The sequence below is a fragment of the Kryptolebias marmoratus genome, linkage group LG2 (genome assembly GCF_001649575.2).
Source record: "Kryptolebias marmoratus isolate JLee-2015 linkage group LG2, ASM164957v2, whole genome shotgun sequence".
In the NCBI taxonomy this organism is placed as follows: Eukaryota; Metazoa; Chordata; class Actinopteri; order Cyprinodontiformes; family Rivulidae; genus Kryptolebias; species Kryptolebias marmoratus.
The window spans coordinates 13,342,437-13,363,620 of NC_051431.1; the positions used below are offsets into that span (position 1 = coordinate 13,342,437).

The 21,184-nt window shown below is 39.4% G+C and overlaps 2 protein-coding genes across 6 annotated transcripts; both read left to right on the forward strand.

Annotated features, from left to right (window-relative positions):
* The first annotated feature begins 7,569 nt into the window (after window positions 1-7,569).
* LOC108243513 lies at window positions 7,570-10,647 on the forward strand. 3 transcript variants are annotated; one of them, XM_017428979.3, is made up of 10 exons: window positions 7,570-7,692; window positions 7,787-8,092; window positions 8,193-8,246; window positions 8,381-8,416; window positions 8,507-8,623; window positions 8,739-8,763; window positions 8,875-8,915; window positions 9,003-9,053; window positions 9,151-9,254; window positions 10,364-10,647. In XM_017428979.3, the coding sequence occupies exons 1-10, from the start codon at window positions 7,644-7,646 to the stop codon at window positions 10,493-10,495; spliced, it is 915 nt and encodes a 304-aa protein (XP_017284468.1). In that variant the 5' UTR covers window positions 7,570-7,643; the 3' UTR covers window positions 10,496-10,647. The 3 variants fall into 3 exon arrangements, with proteins under 3 accessions (XP_017284468.1, XP_037837866.1, XP_017284470.1); XM_037981938.1 differs by having other exon boundaries at window positions 10,397-10,647; XM_017428981.3 differs by having other exon boundaries at window positions 8,507-8,617.
* Window positions 10,648-10,682: 35 nt separating this feature from the next.
* On the forward strand, window positions 10,683-20,196 carry spa17 (sperm autoantigenic protein 17). 3 transcript variants are annotated; one of them, XM_037981921.1, is made up of 7 exons: window positions 10,687-10,795; window positions 11,015-11,202; window positions 11,278-11,357; window positions 11,447-11,490; window positions 12,850-14,611; window positions 17,754-17,955; window positions 19,269-20,196. In XM_037981921.1, the coding sequence occupies exons 2-7, from the start codon at window positions 11,049-11,051 to the stop codon at window positions 19,322-19,324; spliced, it is 2,298 nt and encodes a 765-aa protein (XP_037837849.1). In that variant the 5' UTR covers window positions 10,687-10,795; window positions 11,015-11,048; the 3' UTR covers window positions 19,325-20,196. The 3 variants fall into 3 exon arrangements, with proteins under 3 accessions (XP_037837859.1, XP_037837849.1, XP_037837853.1); XM_037981925.1 differs by having other exon boundaries at window positions 10,689-10,795; window positions 17,754-17,909; XM_037981931.1 differs by lacking the exons at window positions 17,754-17,955; window positions 19,269-20,196 and adding an exon at window positions 14,716-16,347 and having other exon boundaries at window positions 10,683-10,795.
* Window positions 20,197-21,184: the final 988 nt, after the last annotated feature.

Consider the following 21,184-nt stretch of genomic DNA (forward strand, 5'->3'; position numbering starts at 1 on the left):
ATTTACAGACATCTACTCCAGGTGAGTAATATAAGATGACTGCATGTGGGTGGGAAATTTGATCTAAAAATAGGACAATCAGAATGGTTTATGGAATGATAAGAATACACCAGCATTTGGTTTCCACTGGTTCTGTCAGTTGTCCAGTTACACTGTTGGATTGTGTTTAATGGGGCCTTACAGAGTAGCTGCCAGCTCCACAGACTCTGGGGTTGATAGTGGCTGAATGGGGACAAAAATAGCCAGCAGGGCAGGGAAAGCAGTCATCCAGCTTTTGACCGCCTTTCAGGTGGTTAAATGTGGAGCTGAAAAAGACAGGACGAAGAAGATTTACTAAATCATGGGTATTAATACAAAATCAACTCACAGCATCTTCCTCTTTGATATTACTCTCACATCTTTTTTCTGATAATTTGCTTACGGAGGGCAAGGTGAAGGTTTAGAGGTTCCTGGTTGACAGAATGAGCCTTCAGGACAAATCAAGCAGTCCTCTCTGTATCTGTTACCCATTTGGATGCTGTAGGTGCCTGCAGGGCAGGGGAACTGGGTACCATATGCAGTCCCTGTCGAGGCAACATTGACTTAGACATATTCACATGAATGACTCATGGTTATAACTCAGAAGGAGAAGACAAATCAATTTTATGTGAAGAGGTGTACTTAAAGGGATAGTTGCAAACTTCTGTGGAAATGTTTTGAACAATTATTATCTTACCTGTCACAGAGAGCTTGTTTTATAAACCTTTACGCCCCCCCAGTTTTGTATTACACAGATAATCTGGCAGAAATACATAACACTTATGTTTACCTTCAGGACAATAGTGTCCAGAGTTGCATCGGCCCGTTGGAGCTGCAGAGCCAGCTAAACAATACCAGCCCCGTGGGCACAGCTGGCACTCTCTTTCAGCCTCCAGCCCACTCTGACCGCTCCACGTCCCCACAGGACACTTGTACTGGGTTGGAAACATGGTTCCAGGTGGACAATAATGTCCAGCAAAACAAGAAAGTGGAGGTCTTTGGATACCACCAGTTCCTGAAAGAGCAGAAATTATACAGTTACCAAAATTAAATATTTTTTTTTACGTAAAATAAAGAAGAATATAGTCATGTTATGTATTTTAGCAAATCTTTCCATATGTATATAAAAAAAAAATTTATATCTCTGCTTTTCAGTTTCTGAGCAATTTCGCAAACCTAAAAACTGTTGAGGCCAAACAAAATACATCAATTATTCGTAATAATTATTATAGTTCTTAAAACAAGGTAAGTCATAAGATATTTTCAAACAAGCTGATCAATGTAGATGTGAACAATCAGTTTAGTAAAGACATTCACTGGTAAGTTAATTTCTATGGACTTATTATCCGTTAACTAGGAAGCACCCCTAAGGCTTGGAAAAAACCCACACCAATCAATATACTGCCTTAAACTCTCAAATATATGATATATTAGAGCAATATATCACTAAGCTCTATAAAACATCAGGATATATTATCTTCTCTGATATCCACATAGTGTATGCCACAAGAACAGATGGATAAAATCTCACCCCTTAGACAGGCGAATCGTGCAGGACACTGCTGACACTGCGAGCGGTCAGTAAGGTTGGTGCGATTGCTGAGGGTCCCCGGTGGGCAGGCGTTGGCTGGTGCATTGGGTTTTGAGGATCCAGGAGGACACACAAACCTAGGTGGATTCAAACAAAATTGATCACAGAAATAAGGTAACAACTTCAAGACAGGTTTAGATGCAAAACAAATTCTTTAGTATTCAAAATGCTTCAGTGATCTTCAATATCAAATATAAAGTGAGGGAAATTGAAGTGTGCAGAGTCATGCTTGAGAGATGAGATGGTTATTTACCCTTGCATGCAGTCCACATCAGGGGCTCTCAGACCAATCTGTGTGCAGGCCTTTCCAGCGTAGCACTCTCTGCAATCAGCCAACTCGTCCTGACCCTCCAAAGGGTTAAAAGAGCCTGGTGGACATGGCATCGGATCTCGTGTCCCCTCTGGACAGTTAAAACCAGCTGGGCACTTAAGACAATCCTTCACACCTGGAGGGAAAATTAATCATGCTTTGAAGGGATACAGGGTTGTGTTATTTGTTATATCCTAATGAAGCTTTAAGCAATTTCTGTAAGATTTTTCTCATCCATCATCTTGTCTATATTAGACTCACTTTTCTAGCTCTTATCGACTGACTCATTTTTTTTATTACATTTTTTTCTATTTGCTCTCTTGGGTATCCATCTGCTGTATTTTCTCACCTGTATGTTTTGCTTCATACAGTTATGAACTCCTGGATTTTATGTAATCGCTGACCTTTTGTTACGATAGTTTGCAATAGCACCAAATTAGTCTGAATGAGCTTTAGCAAAAGTGTAGAAATAGAAAATGAGGATTTAATTGCAATGACTGCATGGATAGTTTTGAGCATCTGATTTTAGTAAAACTGTAAAACAATGGAAATAGTTTATTGCTGTACTCGACAGTAGAAAGTTCTTCTGTTGCTTAGAGCATCTTTAAAGTGGTTAAATGTGACTATATCATGTATCTTCAATAAAAATCACAGTTGTAAGTAAAAACAGAATGCAATGATTTGCTAATCTCATAGACCCATACTTTATTTACAATGGAAAACAGTAAACATATCAAATTCTGAAACTAAAAGTGGTATAGTTTTCTAAAAAAAAGGTTTTATGGCACCAGGTCAGTAAGAGGAGTGGGTATAAAGGAGTTTCTCAGAAGTAAAGATGGGCAGAGGTTTACCAGTCTGGGAGAAATGCATCTAAAAATCGCAGAACAATTTCAGAATAATGTCCCTCATTGGAAAATTGGAAAGACTTTGAATATCCCATCATCTACAGTTCATAATATCATCAAAAGTTTTCAAGAATCTGGAGAAATCTATGAGCACAAAGGGCAAGGCTGAAATTGGATGCCTATGTCTGTGATCTTTGGGCCCTCAGGCTGCACTGCTTTAAAAACAGCTCTGATTCTGTTCAGGAACACTTCCATAAATCATCGTCTGTAAAAACAGTGTGCTGTGCCATTAACAAATGCTGGTTAAAGCTCTATCATGCAAAGAAGAAGCCTTACACTAGCCAGAAACCCTGCTGTTTTCTGTGGGCCAAAAGCTCATTTAAAATGGACTGAGGCAAAATAAAAAACTGTTCTGTGGTCAGACGAATCAAAATTGGAAATTTTTATTTAAAAATCATGCACGCCATGTCTTTCATACTAAAGAGGAAAGGGACAATCCCCTCTGTTATGAGAACATGGTTCAAAGGCCTGCCTCTCTGATGGTATGGGGGTGCAGTAGTGCCTCTAGCATAGACATCTTACAGATCCAGCAAGGCACAATCAATGCAAAAAAGTATATACAGTTTTAGAAAAACATGTGCTCCCATACAGCAAAAAAAAAATCCAGCAATCCAGGACTGTTGAACAGCTAGAATCCAACATCAGACAAGAATGGGAAAGGATTCTCCTCCAAAAACTCCAATAACTGGTCTCCTCAGTTCCTAAATGTTTACAGACTGTTGTTAAAAGAGGGTATGCTTTACAGCTGTAAAGTGTCTCTATGTGTGGCTGCTATAAAATTCAAAAATACCTTATTTATTTTTGCATTATACAATTTCTTAGTTTCAACATTTGATATGTTTACTATGTTCAATTGTGGGAAAAAATGGGTTTATGAAATTTGTAAATCATTATGTTTTGTTTTGATTTACATTTCACATAATGTCCAAACTTTTTCAAAATTGGGGTTGTAGTTTATTACTGTATAAACAGAAGTAAAGCATCTAAACCCACTTATTGCCCCTTGATGAGGGGTGAAGGTGCCTGGAGGACATGTCACTTCCTCCAAGGTGCCAGCTGGACAAAACCTTCCTCGAGCACAGGGGAGGCCAGGACTGGATGTGCCTGATTGAGACAACACATAAAAAGAGAGAATCATAAGTTAAGAGACGCTGACTCATCCAACATGTGTTCATAATTTGTGCTGGTGAACAAAACAAGCGATGCTTTAACAAACTGATCTTTTTTTCATATATTTACTTAAAGTGTGAATTCAGTTACTTTCTGGGACATATTTATCAGTGTTTCCATTTCTGTTGCTCCAGTGAAGTGAGTGTATAAATGCAAAGACTTACCTGCAGGACAAAAGCGTCCCTCTCTGCATCTCTTACAGGCCGCCCTACTTGTCTGACCCAGTTGTTCCCCCGCTGTACCAACAGGACAAGGTGACCCGTGAGGAATGGCGGTGCCCTCCTCACAGTAATAGCCTTGTGGGCACATGAACTGGGAGGTAGGTCTCTCAGAGCTGCCTTCCAGACAGTAAAACCCTTGAGAAAATATTTATGGATCAGAGGAGGATTTTGTAAAAGACAGTAAATGTGTGGTAAAGACATTGCTTACAAAGCCACTATAAAATACATCTTGGGTGTTTTGGGGTTTTCTTGTTTTTTTTTTTTGTTTTTTTTTTGAAAAACCATAAATTAATAGTTTGTAGATTTAAACATATAGATTGCTGTTACCTGCAGGACAAATTGTGCAGTCTTTCAGTCTTTGCAGACCTTCTTTAGAGCCATAAGTCCCTGCAGGACAAGGGAAAGCAACGCCTCCCACACAATAATGACCTGGCGTGATAACAAATGAGTCCAAACACATATTTGGTTTCCTTCAGGAAAGAAAATTCAACTAAAATCCAGTAATGAACACTGACCTTTTGGACAGACAATACAAGCTGAGTCTTCCTTCAGATGTTGGTATGTCCCTGGTCGACAGGTGATGGGTTGAGCCGATCTTTGGACTGTCTGGCTCCACCGGGGTGCCACAGCTACCCCGCAAGGCAAGGATGTGTCGTTACAACTATGGCAGTAAGTTCGTCCAGGTGTGGAGGACGAGCCCGGAGGACAGGGCAGCGGCTGAGACATCCCACTATCCGGACAGTAACTTCCTATTACCGGTGGAAGACACAGTTTTTAAACATTGTGGAACAGTTCTATGTGACATTTAACCGATCTGAAACATTGCACAGGAGCAGAGGTGTTTTCTGTTAGCTGCACTACCTGCTGGGCACTGAAAGCACTGAACAATACAAGCAGTGGAGAAAAAACCTGGGGAGCAGTCATCACATTCAGTGTGATCCGCATTGGGCTCCTTTCCAGGTCCACACTATAGACACATATTGATAAAACAGACAGAATAAATGCATTTGGCTCAGATTCTATTTTGGCACATTGTAAAAGGCTTTTCTAGTGATTAGCCAATTATCGTCCTTGTATTAATAATCCTGACCTTATAAGGGAATCCAGATATGCAAACAGAATCAAATGGGCAGGTCTGGCACTGTAGGACCCCTTCAGGAGAATGCTGTCCTGCGGGGCATAAATACACTGTCCCCTTGGTCGGATCACATGAAAAGCCAGAAGGACATAGCCTACAGTCCACTCTGTCCTCTGAGCTGATCAGACCTGGAAAACAAGGCTGAAACACAAAGCAGTAAGTTATGAGTGGATGCAATCACAATAAAATTGCTGAGCAGATTAATTGTTGTTTGTTGCACTATTCTGTAACAAATCCTGGAAAAGACTTGCTTTTGATCTTAGTATTTTAATGTGTGCATTTCAGTTAAACAGACATTTAAACGTATGACTGAAGGGTTCTTTTATTCACAGGTGCGTTTTACCTTACAGTCACTGATACTGCTTTTCTTTGTGTAGAGGTTGAATGTTCCTGCAGGACATCTTGTTGGAGTAGATGCGTTGCCAGGGCAACTATATAAATGAAACATGTTATTGACAATTTAAAGTCTTACAAGTATAGTTTATTTAACATGACTCTATGTACATAGAAGCTTAATAAAGACTAGAAGCTTAATTCATGTATATTCTTTATTGAATTTCTGTCTATATAGTAAAAAAAAAAAGTGATAACCTACAAATGACCAGAGGGACAATCCAAACAAAGCTTCTCTTTGAAGTATTTTCCTTTTGGACACTGATCCAAGTCTGACTCTTCACTGAGAAAAAGGTCTGCACTCCCTTCAGAGGATTCTTCCAAATTTAGAGAATATAGAGGTTTATCATTATTAAGATAATTGCGCTTTTAAAAAAACTAATAAAAGTTCTAATGTTCTTGGTCTTACCTGAGGCATCTCCAGATTGCGTCAGCACTGGAAAAGTCCATGAAGCTGAAAGGCAGAGCATTGTTCTCCAAAAGTACATTACCAGTGGCGCTCTAACCGAGTACATGAGTAAGTTGCCGTTTTTGTGCATTTTAAAAGCGGACTGTTTGCTGTAAATCTACATGGATAACTGTTCAGAGTCAAGAAAGTGAGAGGCTCTTTGCCTGAAAGTGAAACAACCATGAAATGTGATTCCCTGGAGGCGACTCAAGCTGACAGTGATGTGCAATTAGGTTCTGTAACCATATCTGCGACTTTCATAATGCATGAGCAAGTGCTAAAGCTTGCATAGATGCTGTTTCTGTTAGCAGATCCCTGAAATTATTTATAGTGCCAAAATAAGGTCATTTACTCTAAGCTGGTAATTTAATTTAACTACTGGAATGATGTTTAAAATCTGATATATTTCTAAAGATGATTGAAAATAATGTAATTTAATTAAAGGCCTGGTTTTCTTTGAGGGAATGCATATCGCCCATTGCCTTTCATGCCAGCGTTTTAAACTAATATCTTCTTTTAATAAGAAGGGGTGGAGATAGCAATTGTAATTGATGTTATGCGATATTGTGTGAACTTGCTAGTTGTGTTAGGGCGCAGGGTATATGTTGAGAATGACTCTCAGCCACTACTACATCAAATATTAGCTCGGTGTCTGTAAATTTGATTGAGTTGTAGCTATTTCTGCGTTGGGTAAGGTCAGTAGGCTGTTGCAGCCATCTTGAACTGGGTTGACTCCAAAAGTTAATGAGTTGTAGATGTGCATCCAGTGATTACTTTCTGAGACTTTCAATAAATCTGTTCATTTGTTCATAATATTTTTTTTGCCAATGCTACATACAACCAAACACACAGACATGGGCAAAAAAATTGTAGCCCTTTTGCATTTGGTAGCAAGCAGTAACAAAAATTAAAATACGTGGAAGAAGAGGACTTTGAAATGAATAAATTAATTCACAAAAAAAAAAGGAAAAAAAAAAAACACTTTCTTTGTCAGAGCAGAGAGAGTAGTAAATTAAATTGCAGTGCTGAATTTACAGACCTACTAAGCAAACTGCATTTCTATCTAATGTTGCCTTTTATCTTACTGGGTGTTAAAATGGATGCACATACTCAGTAATAATGCATGAATAAAACTTGTCTTTACCTACGCTAAATCAGTTAGTATCACATCATCGTGTACCAATACGCATTTGCTCTTTTCATTTGCAACAGAAATGTTACTCTGCAGGAAGTCAGTTGCAATATACATGGAAAGTTGTGAATTATTTTTTGCATAGCTCTGAATCCTTTCGAATACCACTTCCTGTACCCAAACCCAGGTGGAGGAACATTTATGTGGGTACGTCAGTGCCTTTTTTGCAGCTGCAAACAGCTTCAGACTGCAAGAGAACAAGACATTTCACTGCATGCTCTGAAGGTGTAAGAAACTCAGAAAGCCAGGGACCAACGATGAGGATCTCAGTCTTTTTCACCATACTCTTCTTTTGGGCTGCACAAGGTCAAATAGGCACCCATACAGAAAACGTATGCTATATGAGGTAATATTATAATATTTGTTTCTTAAAGTTAAATTTGTTGTTCTCTCTTTGCAGATTTTGTCATTTCCGCTAATGCAAAGACCCTCGTTGAACACTTGCACGTAGAACTGGGCAGCAGTCACACTTTGCGCTGCAACTACAGCTGTTCCTCTGGGTTTATTCGTGGCTGTTGGAGCAAAACGCCAAATACCCCTGGTTGCCTCGGAACAATTAGCAATGGCAGTGTTTGCACCGTGTCCCTCAATCTGTCACATGTGTCCGCTGAAGATGTAAAGAAGAACTACACCTGCTACACCGAAGCCACAGATGACCCTAATCTTCCAAAAAACCCAGTGCGGATTGTTTTCCTTCAGGTTCAAGGTATTAAATATTTGAATATTCAAAAACGATGTAGTATTCATTTGGAGTCTCAAGGAGTTCGTTTGGGAAGCTTGACGTAAAATTTGGCTTTGTTTTACAGCTCACAAAAATGTCCCAAATTGGACAGTAACTCCAAAGATTGGACCTAAAAATGGTAAAAAAAAATTGATTTTTAGATGTGCTTGTTTTCCTGTTATTTTATTGTTGTAACTTTGATTATTTCTATTTATAATGTACTGAAATCTTAATTTTATTCATTTTATTATGATCTCCTCTTCATTTTTTTAGCCTCTCTTGTTGATAAACCAGGGGATTCAAGTGGAGGTGAGATTATTTATTTACATTCACAGAACTAAAACATAAAAGATTGCCATCCTATCCACTTATTTTAATGGACATCTTGTGGGTTAACAGGAGAATTTACTGGGATTAAGGTTTTGGCTGCAGTTACTGTTACGGTGGCCCTGGTTCTTGCAGCTTTGGCTGTTTACCTGTGTGTGAACAGGAACAGGCAGTACTGGAATGGTAAAGGTGATTAAAATACGTTATACTATGAAACCCCATTTGGGGTTTAAAATAAATTCCTGAAAAAAATGGATACAAGTGTATTTATATAAAATGTCTTTAAAAATGTCATTCATTCTAGGAGATCCAGTTGCATCCAGGTCATCGTGAGTACAATTAAAACTCAGATCTATTCAGCTAAATTTAATTAAATTTAAAAGTTATGTTTTGCTAACCTTTTTTGATGATAATTTTTCTTTTTTTTTTAACAATTTTAGCTCCCCACAACCAAATAACGCTGCCCTTCTGCCAATAAAAGGTAAATGGTTTGAAATATAAGATGCAAAATATAAAAATGTTAGCTTCCAAATGCAGCTCTTCCATTCTCACTTGTCAAATTCACCAGGAACGCTGTCAGCACAAAATGAAAAAGTGAGTTTGCGGATTCCTCAACCTGGTAAGACGGTCTCTCAGATGTATGAGCAGCAAAGAATCATAGTTAACAATAAAATTGCTGACAATTACTCATAAAATGTGTTGTTACTTGGTTCCAGATAATGAGAGCGAAACTGAGGTTCCTTATGCTGACATCATGATCACTGTTCGAGGGGTCAGCACACCCGAGCTCACTCAGGTCGGCTACTTAGGAACTGGAGAGGTAAGAAAGTTGACAAGACAAACTCGACAAATAACTTAGTGCATCATCTTCTCTGATATTTTTATTTCTTTGCTCTTAAAATGACAAAACTAGAACATGACTAAAGCTGAAACAAAAATGCACACATTGTTGTGATGTCATACAGGCCAAATTTGTTTGTGCACACTGATTTATTGACTAGGTTTACATAGTTTGTGCTCATTAAATTAAAAAAAAAAACAAACATAAAAAGCAGTGTTCCCTGTTTTGCCATTGCAGATGTACTAGTCTACCAGTGTCATGATGACAATATTTACAGCAGATAAATTGGATTCAACAGCAATTATATTGTTCACTATGAACCTACAACCACATTTAGGAAGAAAGGTCACTCTTGTTGTATTTTTATTTTATAGTACTTTTAATGGGTCTATAGGAAGGTCAGTTCCGCTCTGTAAGAATTTTGCTGTTGTAAAACTGATAAATTATTTGACCAAACCTTTATTTTAAAAAAAGAATTTTGTTTGTATGGCAGCATGAGTCAACTCCAAGACTTACATGTTATTCTTTAATATGGATAGTTTGATGATATATAGTTACTTTGACTATGTGCGTCAATGCAACCGCCCATTCAATCAGGGATGAGGAAGATAATTCCCCAATTCAAAAACATTGTTACCTTTGAAATCTGCTTCTTTTTATGCTACTTTTAATTTTCAGCTACCATTCTGCTACTTTGAGTTTGCCTTTTGCTGATTTTAGTTTCTATGTACTATTTTACTACTTTTAGCTACTCCTTTTAGCTTTTCGCTACAGTTCTGCTTCTTTTAGCTTTAACAGCTCACTTTCAGCTTCTTCAGCAAGTTGCAGCAAAGTCACTCAGCACTCATTGCTATTTTTCTAGTAAATTCACATTGTTTGGTAGACGGCACAGTAATGACTTACAGCTTATATGTAAAAAACAAAGTAGTCATTTGTTCTTAATGTGTCCAGTAATATTTAAATACACGTTTTAGTACCAGAAGCCTGCTACACAGAATCATTAGGATAAAGACTGCTCCACTTAATGATCCTGAGCTGCTTCTTTTTTTTCTGAGCATGTGGCATGAGTTTTTCTGTTTCCTGCTCAGTGGCGAGGAGATGACTCAAGATCTTACCTTCAGGCCTCACGTTCAGCTGACAGATTGCATGTCCTCCAGCCCAGAGAGGTCAGCCGCAAGATGAGCACCAACTCTGAATATGCAGTCATCACATACGCCTGACTCCAGCTCAAGGACGAAAAGGAGGAAGAAAGTTTTATAAAGTGTTTTTCAAGCTAAAATAAAACCATAACAAGGATTTTTTATGTCTAAATGTGTATATCCTGTGATCTTTCTTTGTGCTCTGTATGTAATAAACATTTCAATTTAATCAAGCTATTTTTCTTGTGAGTTTTATGGCATTTGACCCTTCTGGGTGCCCGTATTGAGAACCGTTGCTAGGAAACACACATCAACGAGGTAACCTGCTAGCTATCGGTAAACAGTCAAAAGTGGCTAAAAGTCGATTGGAAAAACGTTCAGGTAACAAGTGTTGCTACTAACTTTTGTTTTGGTATTTTCTGCGTCTCACGGAGTAAATATTTAAGCAGTTTAGGAGGTGTGAGAGCCACATTCCACTCCAAACACAACGAAGGCTCAGAAAGTTTTCGATGTTAGCTTGACTCTAATTCATTTCAGAGATTACACATTTAAAGGTTGTGTAATTTATTGTGGAAAAACGTAGACTTTCCATTCCCCCAGCCACACGTTGGGATTGGAGATACGTTCCCACAAAATGTCAGTGCCCTTTTCAAACGCTCACCTGCGGGTCCCTCGGGGATTCGGTACCATCTTAGAAGGTCTGGCCCGAGAGGTCCTACGAGACCAGCCCGAGGACATCCCTGCATATGCTGCGCGATATTTCGACGCGCTTCTCAAACAAAGAGAAGGTAACTGAAACAATAAAATAAAACAAATAGCGTTCACTGCAGTGAGATAATCGTGTCCCTTTCGTTTCCTTGCAGAGAGTGGTCTGGACCCTGCAGAGTGGGCTGCCAAGCTGGAAGATAGATTTCACAACAGCTATGCCTTTCAGAATATAAGGGTACTTATATAACCTATAGGCTTCTATTATATTTCATTCACTGCTCTAATTTTGCCCACTGAAAAAAGATTTGTGTTATTTCTCCCCAGACTAGTCCTGATAAGGAAACAGCACCAGAGATGACCATTTCCAAGTGAGTCCCATTTTATTATGCAGCCAAAAGGATCAACAGAAGAGGGAAAGGATAGCAGCCAGCTCAGATTACATTAAATTACAGTATTGTTCGTATGTTTAATAATAAAAAAACAAACCAGGAGTCAGTTGGTGTATTTTATTTTACTTGTTTGGCTTCATCTGAAACATTGAGTTAATTTTATTTTGATTGTATCTAAATTAGATGGTTAGATGTGCTTGTATTGTCTGAATCACAGATTCCCAAAGTTGGGTTCAAAACCCCACTGTTGGTCATGAAACATCAAGTCGCACCTGAAAACTCGCTCTTTTTCATTGGCTTTCAATTCAAGTTCAGTTTGAGGTCCATCAGATTTTTTTATGTTGCAGAGTTTCCTTGTTTTAACTCGTTTTTAGTCTATTTATTGCACCTGTTGGGTTCTGTGTGTGATTTGACTGTACTTGTTTTATTGATGGTTCTTCTTGATTTTAAAACTAATTGCTAATGACATATTTTAGTCATAAGTGTTACAAATGTTAAAACTAGCAGTGAAAATTGCACTCCTTGAAGGAATGCATATCGCCCATCGCCTTACATGCCAGAGTTTAAGATCTTGTTCAGCCTGTTAACATTCAGAGTACGCTTTGGGGATGACTCTCAGCTACTACCACACTAAATTGTACCACAATACCTGCAAAGTTGACCGAGTTATAAACCATTTTTGTCCTTGCTAAGGCCAATTAGCTGTGGTGGCCATCTTGAGTTGACTCTAAAAACAATCAGTTGTAGATGTACGTCCAATGTCTGTCTAACAGACAGACAAAAATCAGACACAGGCAATTTCATGATGCTTGTCTTTCATGTCAGTGGGTGATAAAAAGTAGTACAAAAGTAGATAAGGTTGTTTGTGTTTCCATTGTGCTCTATTTTATTAGGGTTATTAGCAATATTTCAATGTAGTTTTTGTATGCTAAAGCCCGTTTAAGCAATTATGAACAGATGGGATTTTTTTAATAGAAAGAAATGTGTATTTTGAATCAGCACTGTATACTACAGCTAACTCTCACACTTTAACCAGCAGAAAAATAGAGAAAATGAGAAAAATGTCATGTGATAAGGAGATCTAGCCACAGCACTGAATATCAGCTCAGTTTTGTCAGATTTGCAGTGTCGAGGGTGAGAAGAAAAGGCAGAACTAATCTTCCTAACACCGCCAGCTGCAGAAGAAGTCTCAGGTTCCAGTTGAGTCCTAATGAAATCTAATAATATTTGGGTGTTTTGAACAAAGCACCACTTTAATCAATGGTATTACAGAAAATGTCTCCTCATTCTACTGAACATAACTTATGTTAATTTTCGTGTGCTGTTTTGTACTTTTAGAGAAAAATCATATGAGTCCCAAACTGAAGATGAATCAAATCAGTCAGCAGCAGAAGTTTCATCTCTTTCCATTACACAACCTCATGTCTCTGAAAAACTTGATTCAACTGAGGGCACAGATGAAGAGGAAATACACATGACAGAGAAACTCTCCATTTCAGGTGAAGAAAGACTTTCAGACGATAAATCTGTTGCAGATAAGCAGTCAGATGAAGAACACGGTACAGACAAGGAAGAAGACCCAACAAAAACTACACTTGATGAAGTTGAGAGGGCAGATATTGAAATGGATGACAACTGTGGTCCAGAACAAAATATACCTCAGTTTGACTCCGATCCCACCATTTTGTTGTCAGCCAGAGAAATTTCAAATGTGACCTCTCATGACTTGGGCCTGCCTGATGACGAAGGAGGTGATCAACCAGAAAGTGAAACTGTAGATAAGGAGATTGTAGACTCAGATAGAGAAGAAAATACTGAAATTGATGAAGTGGTGGAGTCCGTTTCCTTACCTGGACTAGCTGATGTGGATGTTGGTGCCACGGAGCTCGAAGTAACACAGAAAACAACAGAAGAAAGCACTGTTCAAGAAAATACATACGTTGTTGAAGGGGACAAAGGCTTAACGCCCCAGATAGAAGAAAATGCTGATTTGTTACAGTCTGAATATGAATTTACTCAAGGCAGCCAACAAGAAGAACAGGATCAGGCACAAAACAACAACGAGGAGGAACAAACAGAGGCTGAAGCTTCTTATGAGGAAACTAATGAAGGGTTAGCACTTATTGAGAGTGAATTAGAAGACAACAATATACCAAAAGAAAATGCTTTGGTTGAGATTAGCTTTGAAGATGTTCCAGAGGCTCAGGGGATTAAGGTTGAGGAGAAAAATCTTATGGAAGACGCTTCAGTGGAGATCTTACAGAATAACAAATTAGAAATGCTACAAAAAGAAGAGTCCGTGGAGCTTACTGCAAGTTCAGCAGATCAAAATATATCCAATACAGGAGATCAACTTAAATTTGAAACAGAAAAAGACAAAAAGGAAGTTCATTCAGATGAGGAGGAAATTCAGGCAACATTTGATATATCGAAAGAAAATGAGCACACAAATAACTCTAATCTAAATGACAGTGATGATGGTGAAAAGGAAATGGGTGTTAAAGGAATCAGCTCATCAGATCAGCCCACTACAGAGGCAGAAGATGAAATTCAAGAGCATGAAACAGATCATGAAGACACTGAGGAAATATTTGAGGGGACGTTTTCCCAAAACCAGGAACCTGAAAAAAAGCAACAGTCACAATACCCTGATTTTGACCAAGATGAGATGACAGACGCAAGTGATGGAGATGAAGAAGAGGGTAATAGAGAGATGGGCAGTCGTGAAAGTATTGATGTCAGGACGGAAGAAAATCCATCACTCACGACCAAGTCAAATACATCAATCATGGAAAAAGAGGCAGAGGCAGAAAGCTTTGACAAAGGTCTACCTCTGGAAAACAAGCAGAGCCCCAGAACTGTTGAGAAGTCACAACCAGACAATATCTCAGAAGAAAAAGAGATCACAACCGAGGAAGAAGAGGAACACGTGAGGAAAATGACAGACTCTGAAGTACGACAAAAGAGTCAAGAAATGGAGAAAGAGGAGACCTTCAGCCTCTCAGGAAGTGCAGACCAGACAGCTGCTGACCTTGAAGAGGAGGACAGGCCAGATGAGCCTGAGGAGAGCACTATAGCATCTGTAAACAAGGTTGATAAGGTAATTTGGATGCCCCTTTCAACACTATACCTGTAATATTGCATTTCAAACATTTCTTGTGCCATGATAAAATAGTTTTGTTAACGTAACTAACTTTATTGCAGCTCCCTTCATCTGGTATTTTAAATGCCTCTGCAAGTCATCCTAGCTGGCATGTTCAAAAGTTTCCTTCTCGGGGTTTGAGGGGCTCTTTATTGAGGCTGTTGCTGTGATGTATGCTCATAAAAACTGTCTGAGGCAGATCAAGTCTCCCCTCAGGAACCAGCGCAGCCTCCGCAGACTGAAGCCCGACCGTCATCTGTCATCGTAAAAGACCGACAAAACAATTCATCTTGTGATTAGGCCTCTAACATTTACTGCTGTCACAGGTAGCCCCGTCTGAGTTGTCTGGACCGACAAGGCTCCAAACGCGCAGGGAGGGAGTGTAGGAAGAGGTACTGAGCATGTTACTATGGTAACTCCTCGCCATCCTGCTCGCTCTCAGTGTCGTCATGGAATTAACAGGAGATGGTGATGCTGATTGTTGCTAGGCACCCTCTGTATCAGTGAATCCACCTTTTAAAGCAGTTTCTAACTCTGATTAAAAAGTAAAACATCTCTTTGCTGAAACCACAAAACTCTACAATATTTAAGCTTTTTTGTTTGTTGATGAAAAGTTGTCTTCGAGCACCTATCTATAATTTAGTTTCTCCATGTATACATTTTCCTTTCATGCCTTAAACTCTTTGCTTATACAAGTACCGATGATTATATGCCAATAATTTAATCATCTAAGACAAACAATTTGATATTTATACTAATAATCAGATAAATGTACATTGATTCATTGCAATCCAATTCACAATGCTTCTAATTTCTACATGTAAACCGTCTGATTGATAAGGCTGACCAGCAATTAGTCATGTGCCTAACTTATCATGTTGTTTAAATATTTAGCACACTGGCAGGAGCGTGTTACTGTTAAAGATATAACACGGATAAATGGATGTTTTCTGTTTCTCCCTCTCTCTGACTTGTCTGTGAGGCTGGCAGAGGAGTGTGGGCGGCCATACCAGCTGGGATCAGAGGGATGGAGAGGGCTGTTAGCTCACTCTGCCTCTAATAAATTTATAACACCTCCCAGTGTAAAATAGCCCAAGATGCTTACACAGTTTTTGCATTCACACTATTAGTGGAATTTGAAAGTCAGCAATTAATGTTATTTACTTATTTATTTGTGGCCATCTGGACTTTGCATCCTATTTCTAAGTTGGTCATTTGATTTTATATTTGGAGGTTGCTCCTGTGACAGAGAAGCTTGTGAAATGTTGTGACGCTAGTTGTATGTGGTGGTCACATGTTTTCCTGTTCACATTGTGCTTATTTTTTTTTTTTGTCTGTTGTTGTTGTTGGGTTTTTTTCTGTTGTTGGTTTTCTGGTCTTTAGGTTGTACTTTGTTCTTAATTTGTTGTGAGTAAAGTGAACAGAGTGGGTCAGCAACCTTAATGAGACGGAAAGGATGAAACACATGCTGTTATGTTGGTAGGAGGTCTCTCTTTTCCTCTCTTTCTCTCTTCCTCTCCCTCTCGCTCTGTGCGTGAGCGGCTGTTACTGAAGATACAGCCACTGTTAGCGAGAGCCAGTGAGGCATCTGTATCACATCGGAGACACAGTTAAAGAGCGCTATACCTGGCCCACGCCAGAATTTAGCCACAAAAGTCATCCTAAGTCAACTCAGCTGAAGACTAAAGTCATCTCGGAGAGTGAAAAATGGACTGTCACAATGTAAGTAGATGCTTCTAATTAACTTTAGCAAAAAAAAATCATTTTCATGTTTAACTACATCTTAGTTTGTTCAGTAGATGGAGATCCTGATATTTGGATAATGGACTTTGTCACTAGTGCTGCCAAACTGGTTACTTCACTTGTATTTGTTTTTTGTTAGTTTGTTTTCTACATCAAATATATGTTACGTATTGATCATTTTTGTTTCTTAAAGGGTGAAATCTTCTAACCAAATGGGCAAAAAGAAGCCGATTGTTATAAAATTAAAGCGGATGACACTGTAGAAGATTTATGTTGGATTGTTTAAAATGGATCTTCATCAGGTTAGGACCCATGAGGCAGAATGTGTGTTGGCAGAACAATCCAGTGCAACTGTGTATCTTTGCTCCTGTGAACAGAGCTGGATGCTGGCTGCTCAGTGAGCAGTCAGACAGAGAGGCTAATGAAAGCTGGCCGAACAGGTGGGTGGTCACACTCCTACACTGGAGGGGTTTCACTGGAGACATGATGCTCTGCTTCACCGAGATAGTGGGATGGCGGTGGGATCATCCTGTGGGCTGCCTTTGTATGAAATGTCAGTCTGCGTCCACAAGCAAAAGCGTTGAGTTATACCTTTTATCTGTTATCTCAACTTGATTTAAATAGGTGTTTACATAACTCGTCAATATCCTTGGCACTATTCCACTGACAGTTTGTCACAAGCCTGAATTTCTTTTCCGCCCACTCCACATTTCCTTCAGGACAATGGTTTCGGTACTCTTAATATCCGAGTGAGTGGTTGGTGTAGACCTCAGCGACATTTTTGCTGGATCATCCTTTTTCGGCAAAAGTTGAGGAGCAAGAACTTTTTCTGTAAAGATGACTTTAAAAGTGAGATTGTTTTGAAACTGTGAGCTGTATGACTATGATATTAAAACTGTTGAAAAAATACTCCACCACATATATTTTAAATTTTTACGCTGGCTTTGTCTCTGCTAAGCCGACTGTTCTTATTTTTTTGTTTATATCAAGGATTTAGAATCTAGATCATTTAATAATTTCCCATAATAAAAACAAGCAAATAAAAACAAGTCAACAAACTGGAAGCGGCAGTGTTTCTGCAACAAAAAGAGGATGGGGTGTTGACCTTTCGAGAACTCCACTAAAGTCCTGCGACGATGGTGTGGAACTCAGAAAGCACAAGTTACTTACTGTTAAAAATAAATTAGGAAAATGGAACTGTTAAGGCTATACAGTTAACTTTACAAAATGTGCTCTCACAATCTGTTAACGATGAAATACTCCCACTGGTGTTTCGTAAAGAGAAACATTGTCACGTTCATGAAATCTGTTCCCCCGCTGTGTGAAACTACTACTTGGTTGTCCTCCTTTTTAACAGGAGGAGTGCAGCCGGCCCCAGGAGGAAGAGGACATCATGGACATTCCCCTGGATGACCCTGAGGCCAACAGGGCTGCTGCCAAGATCCAGGCGGGCTTCCGCGGCCACATGACCCGCAAGAAGATGAAGCCAGAGGACAAAACTGAAGGGGAGGAGGTGAGCAGCACGGGGGATGTGCTCAACAGCAGCCAGGGGGTCTCAGGTCAGTGTTGTAGAGCCAAGGGGTAAGAATAAAGTCCCATAATGCTGCTAAAATGGGCATTACGGATAGTGAATGTACATATGGTAAGTTAGGCTTCCAGTGCAAGCTTTAACTACGCTAAGTGACTTAAGGTAAGTGGTGGAAAAGTTACTGATCTGGCAGCAGGAAGAATCTCGAAAGTAATGTAGTCAAAGCCATTTCCATTTCTATGAAACAGTGATTAGGTACGGTCTAATGCTTTCAGGAGACGCAGTCTTAGCTTTGAGCCAAACATGTGAGCATAATGCAGAAATACAAATTGATTAACTGTTGTACACATTAGGAAAACAATCCACTTTAAATCCATAAATAATTCAGTACATCTATTAAAGCCCCTTATGGCTTAACCCAAGTGTGATTAATGCAAGACCGAACTGAGTGACTCATTTAATTACCCCATGGGGTCTTCAGCAACAGATGATTGAATCTGTTATTCAGTCTTTTTTCTGCTTAAGGGCTTGGGTGAATCCACTTTTAGATGTGCTTTTAAACTAAGAGAGGAAAAAAAAAAGACATCTGAGTTCCATTCACTTAGGAAATGTCAAGTTACATTATTGCTGCTGAAGCTCATTTGCTTCCCTTTTATTTCATACATGACTTGAGATGCAAAACAATTGTACAAACTAAAGTTTCTGCATGTATAAAATATAACTTAAGAAGTTTCACTTGGACACGTATAAGCGAGAACCACCAGAAGCATCAATTCGAAAGGCTATGAAAGAAAATGAATCTTCAGATTAGTGCCACCTAAAATCTAGCTCTTACCCCATAAGGCCACTTTTTTTGTGGAAAGGATGTGGTTACCACAATGTTTCGCCGTAACCTAGTTTCCGGCTGCCTTGTATCTTTAGGTAGGAGATGTATTTATAGCTCCAGGTGCGTTAGGTATGGTATGCCTAAAAGGGTCGAGCATAATTAATGGAGCTGTCTGCGTGGAGCCGAGCATCTTGAGCTCCTCCCACTGGAGGAGACCCCCTTTTCACAAGATACGTGTTCATCAGTCATATTAGCCGTGAAGAAAACTCTCAGTACTTTAAAACTAAGCACAGACTAACTGCATTCACAAAGTGTTAGTATTAAAAATATGTGCAGAAAGATGTGCTTTTATATAAATAATCCTTGAATAACACCTCAGTCTGCAGTTTTCTTCGGTCAGTAATAAAGTTTGCCTTTTCGCGTTAGATCCTTTACCCTTGACCACATGAATGAATGCGGAAACTGTTCTTTCTAGGTTCTTCATTTGTTAACTTTGCCTCGCCTGTGTCTTTTTTTAGAGACAGGAAGATCGGGGGCAGTAGAGAGAGACGACACATCTGTGCCGGAACAGTGACGCCCCTGTCCTGACCTGGATGGAAAGGAGGAGGAGGAGGAGGAGGAAAGTGAAGGTAGTGGGAGAAGTTTGGCTTAAGCTGGTTGAACTGGCTGTCAGGCACACCTTTTAACCCCCCCCCCCCAACCTGAAGTCATTTTTTTTCTTTTTTTCTTTTTTTAAAAAAATCACATATTAGCTGTAGAAAATGAACAGTTTTGAGGGTGTGTTATGTGAATTTTGTGAACTTTAACACTCCCTCTCTGCTTCTTCAGCAGCCTCATCAGTACGGATTTCTTTGACCCAGAATTTGCAACTCGCTGCATGTACTTGTGAAACTTCTGGTACTGTGCTAGTTTTTAGATGATGGTCTGTGAATGTGAAAATGAATGTCCTCTAAATGCTAAACAGGGCTTCTTTTGAATGGATCCGCGCATATATTCCGTGTGCACACCTTGTTATGCATCACTTTTAGCAGTTAGTGGCTTATGTTGTTTGTTGTTTTGACGTGCTTGTATCTTGACAATTATCTGACTTGCTTATAAAAACAATTAAAACATACAAATCACCAAAAGAGAAGTAGCTACGTATGTTCTGTTTGTTTATACCTATCTCTTTGATCGCATAAGACTTTTCACAATTCCAAGCATTTTCTATAAAATCTGATCTTCCAGAACAGTGAGCATGCAGTAATCACAGTTTTATCCAAATGCATTTTGGTACAGCTTTAAAACATATTAGTTCAAGTAAGCTCTGTTTTAATTTGTATTGGTGGGTTTTACCTGTATGTGAAAACAGCTGTAAGAGTTTTCGGAGCCTCTGTGCTTTAAAAGTAACTGGATAGTCCCTGAACTTTGGTGTAGAGTCACTAATAAATCCACTCTAAACATACAGCGAAATGTTTGTCTTAAACTTAATTCAAGAATGTGTTTCAAGCACATGTCACCTTCATCTTTGTCCTTGGAAAAAAAGAAAAGAAAAAAGGATAAAACATGAATAGTTTTGCACAGTGATACAGAACTTGAAGCAGCTCACGCACCTTTGTAACAAAAGCAGAGCTTCTAATTGGAGGAAACGTGTTTTCTTAAAGATGAAACAATGTTCCGCCTCCCGTGTGGTTCTCTTAAACAAGAAATCTCATGAATAATCCACAACATAAACTTGCATTTAGCTCTTCTTGTTAAACAAAGGTACTCTACTTAGACACCGCAGTTAAAATAATATTATTGAACACCATAAATACTAATGCATCACCAAGCGTGTTGTCCAGAAAGTAATGTAAGTACTTGTCAGGTACTCCACGATGCAAAAAAGGTAGTTTAAAGCTCAAAAGTACACCTTCATTTCTTCTCATCTGCCAAGGCAGTCTTGTTGGCTTCATGAGAAGCAGGATAGAGCATCTTCAGTCTCCCAGCGCACCCACTCAGCCCACCCACACACATCTGAGCCACGCAGCACACGGCACAAGCTCGAGCTGCACATGCATTCTCACACAGGAAAAAACACAACCCATACTTTAGCAGGCAGTTCGCACTCAAGTCACTCACTCCCGCTGTCACACACACACACACACACTCATACACACATGTGTTGACGGGCTGTGTCACCAGCTGTAGAGATAGGACAACCAGCATCTCGTCAGAAGTGGTTCTGCGATGGCAGAGTGCAAGCGCTTCCTCCTCAGGCTGACATCCCTCCCTTCTCCTCCTCCTCCTCAATCTCATAAACATCCTCTATGGGTTTTATTTGGACCTGTTTTGTTCTCCTACTCAGTCCCAGAGGTGCCACGGCCACGTTCCGCTGTCTCTTTAATGACTGTGGGTGAACAATCAATAATATGCACACCTCCAAACATAGCACAACTCCCACTTTGTGCTGTAG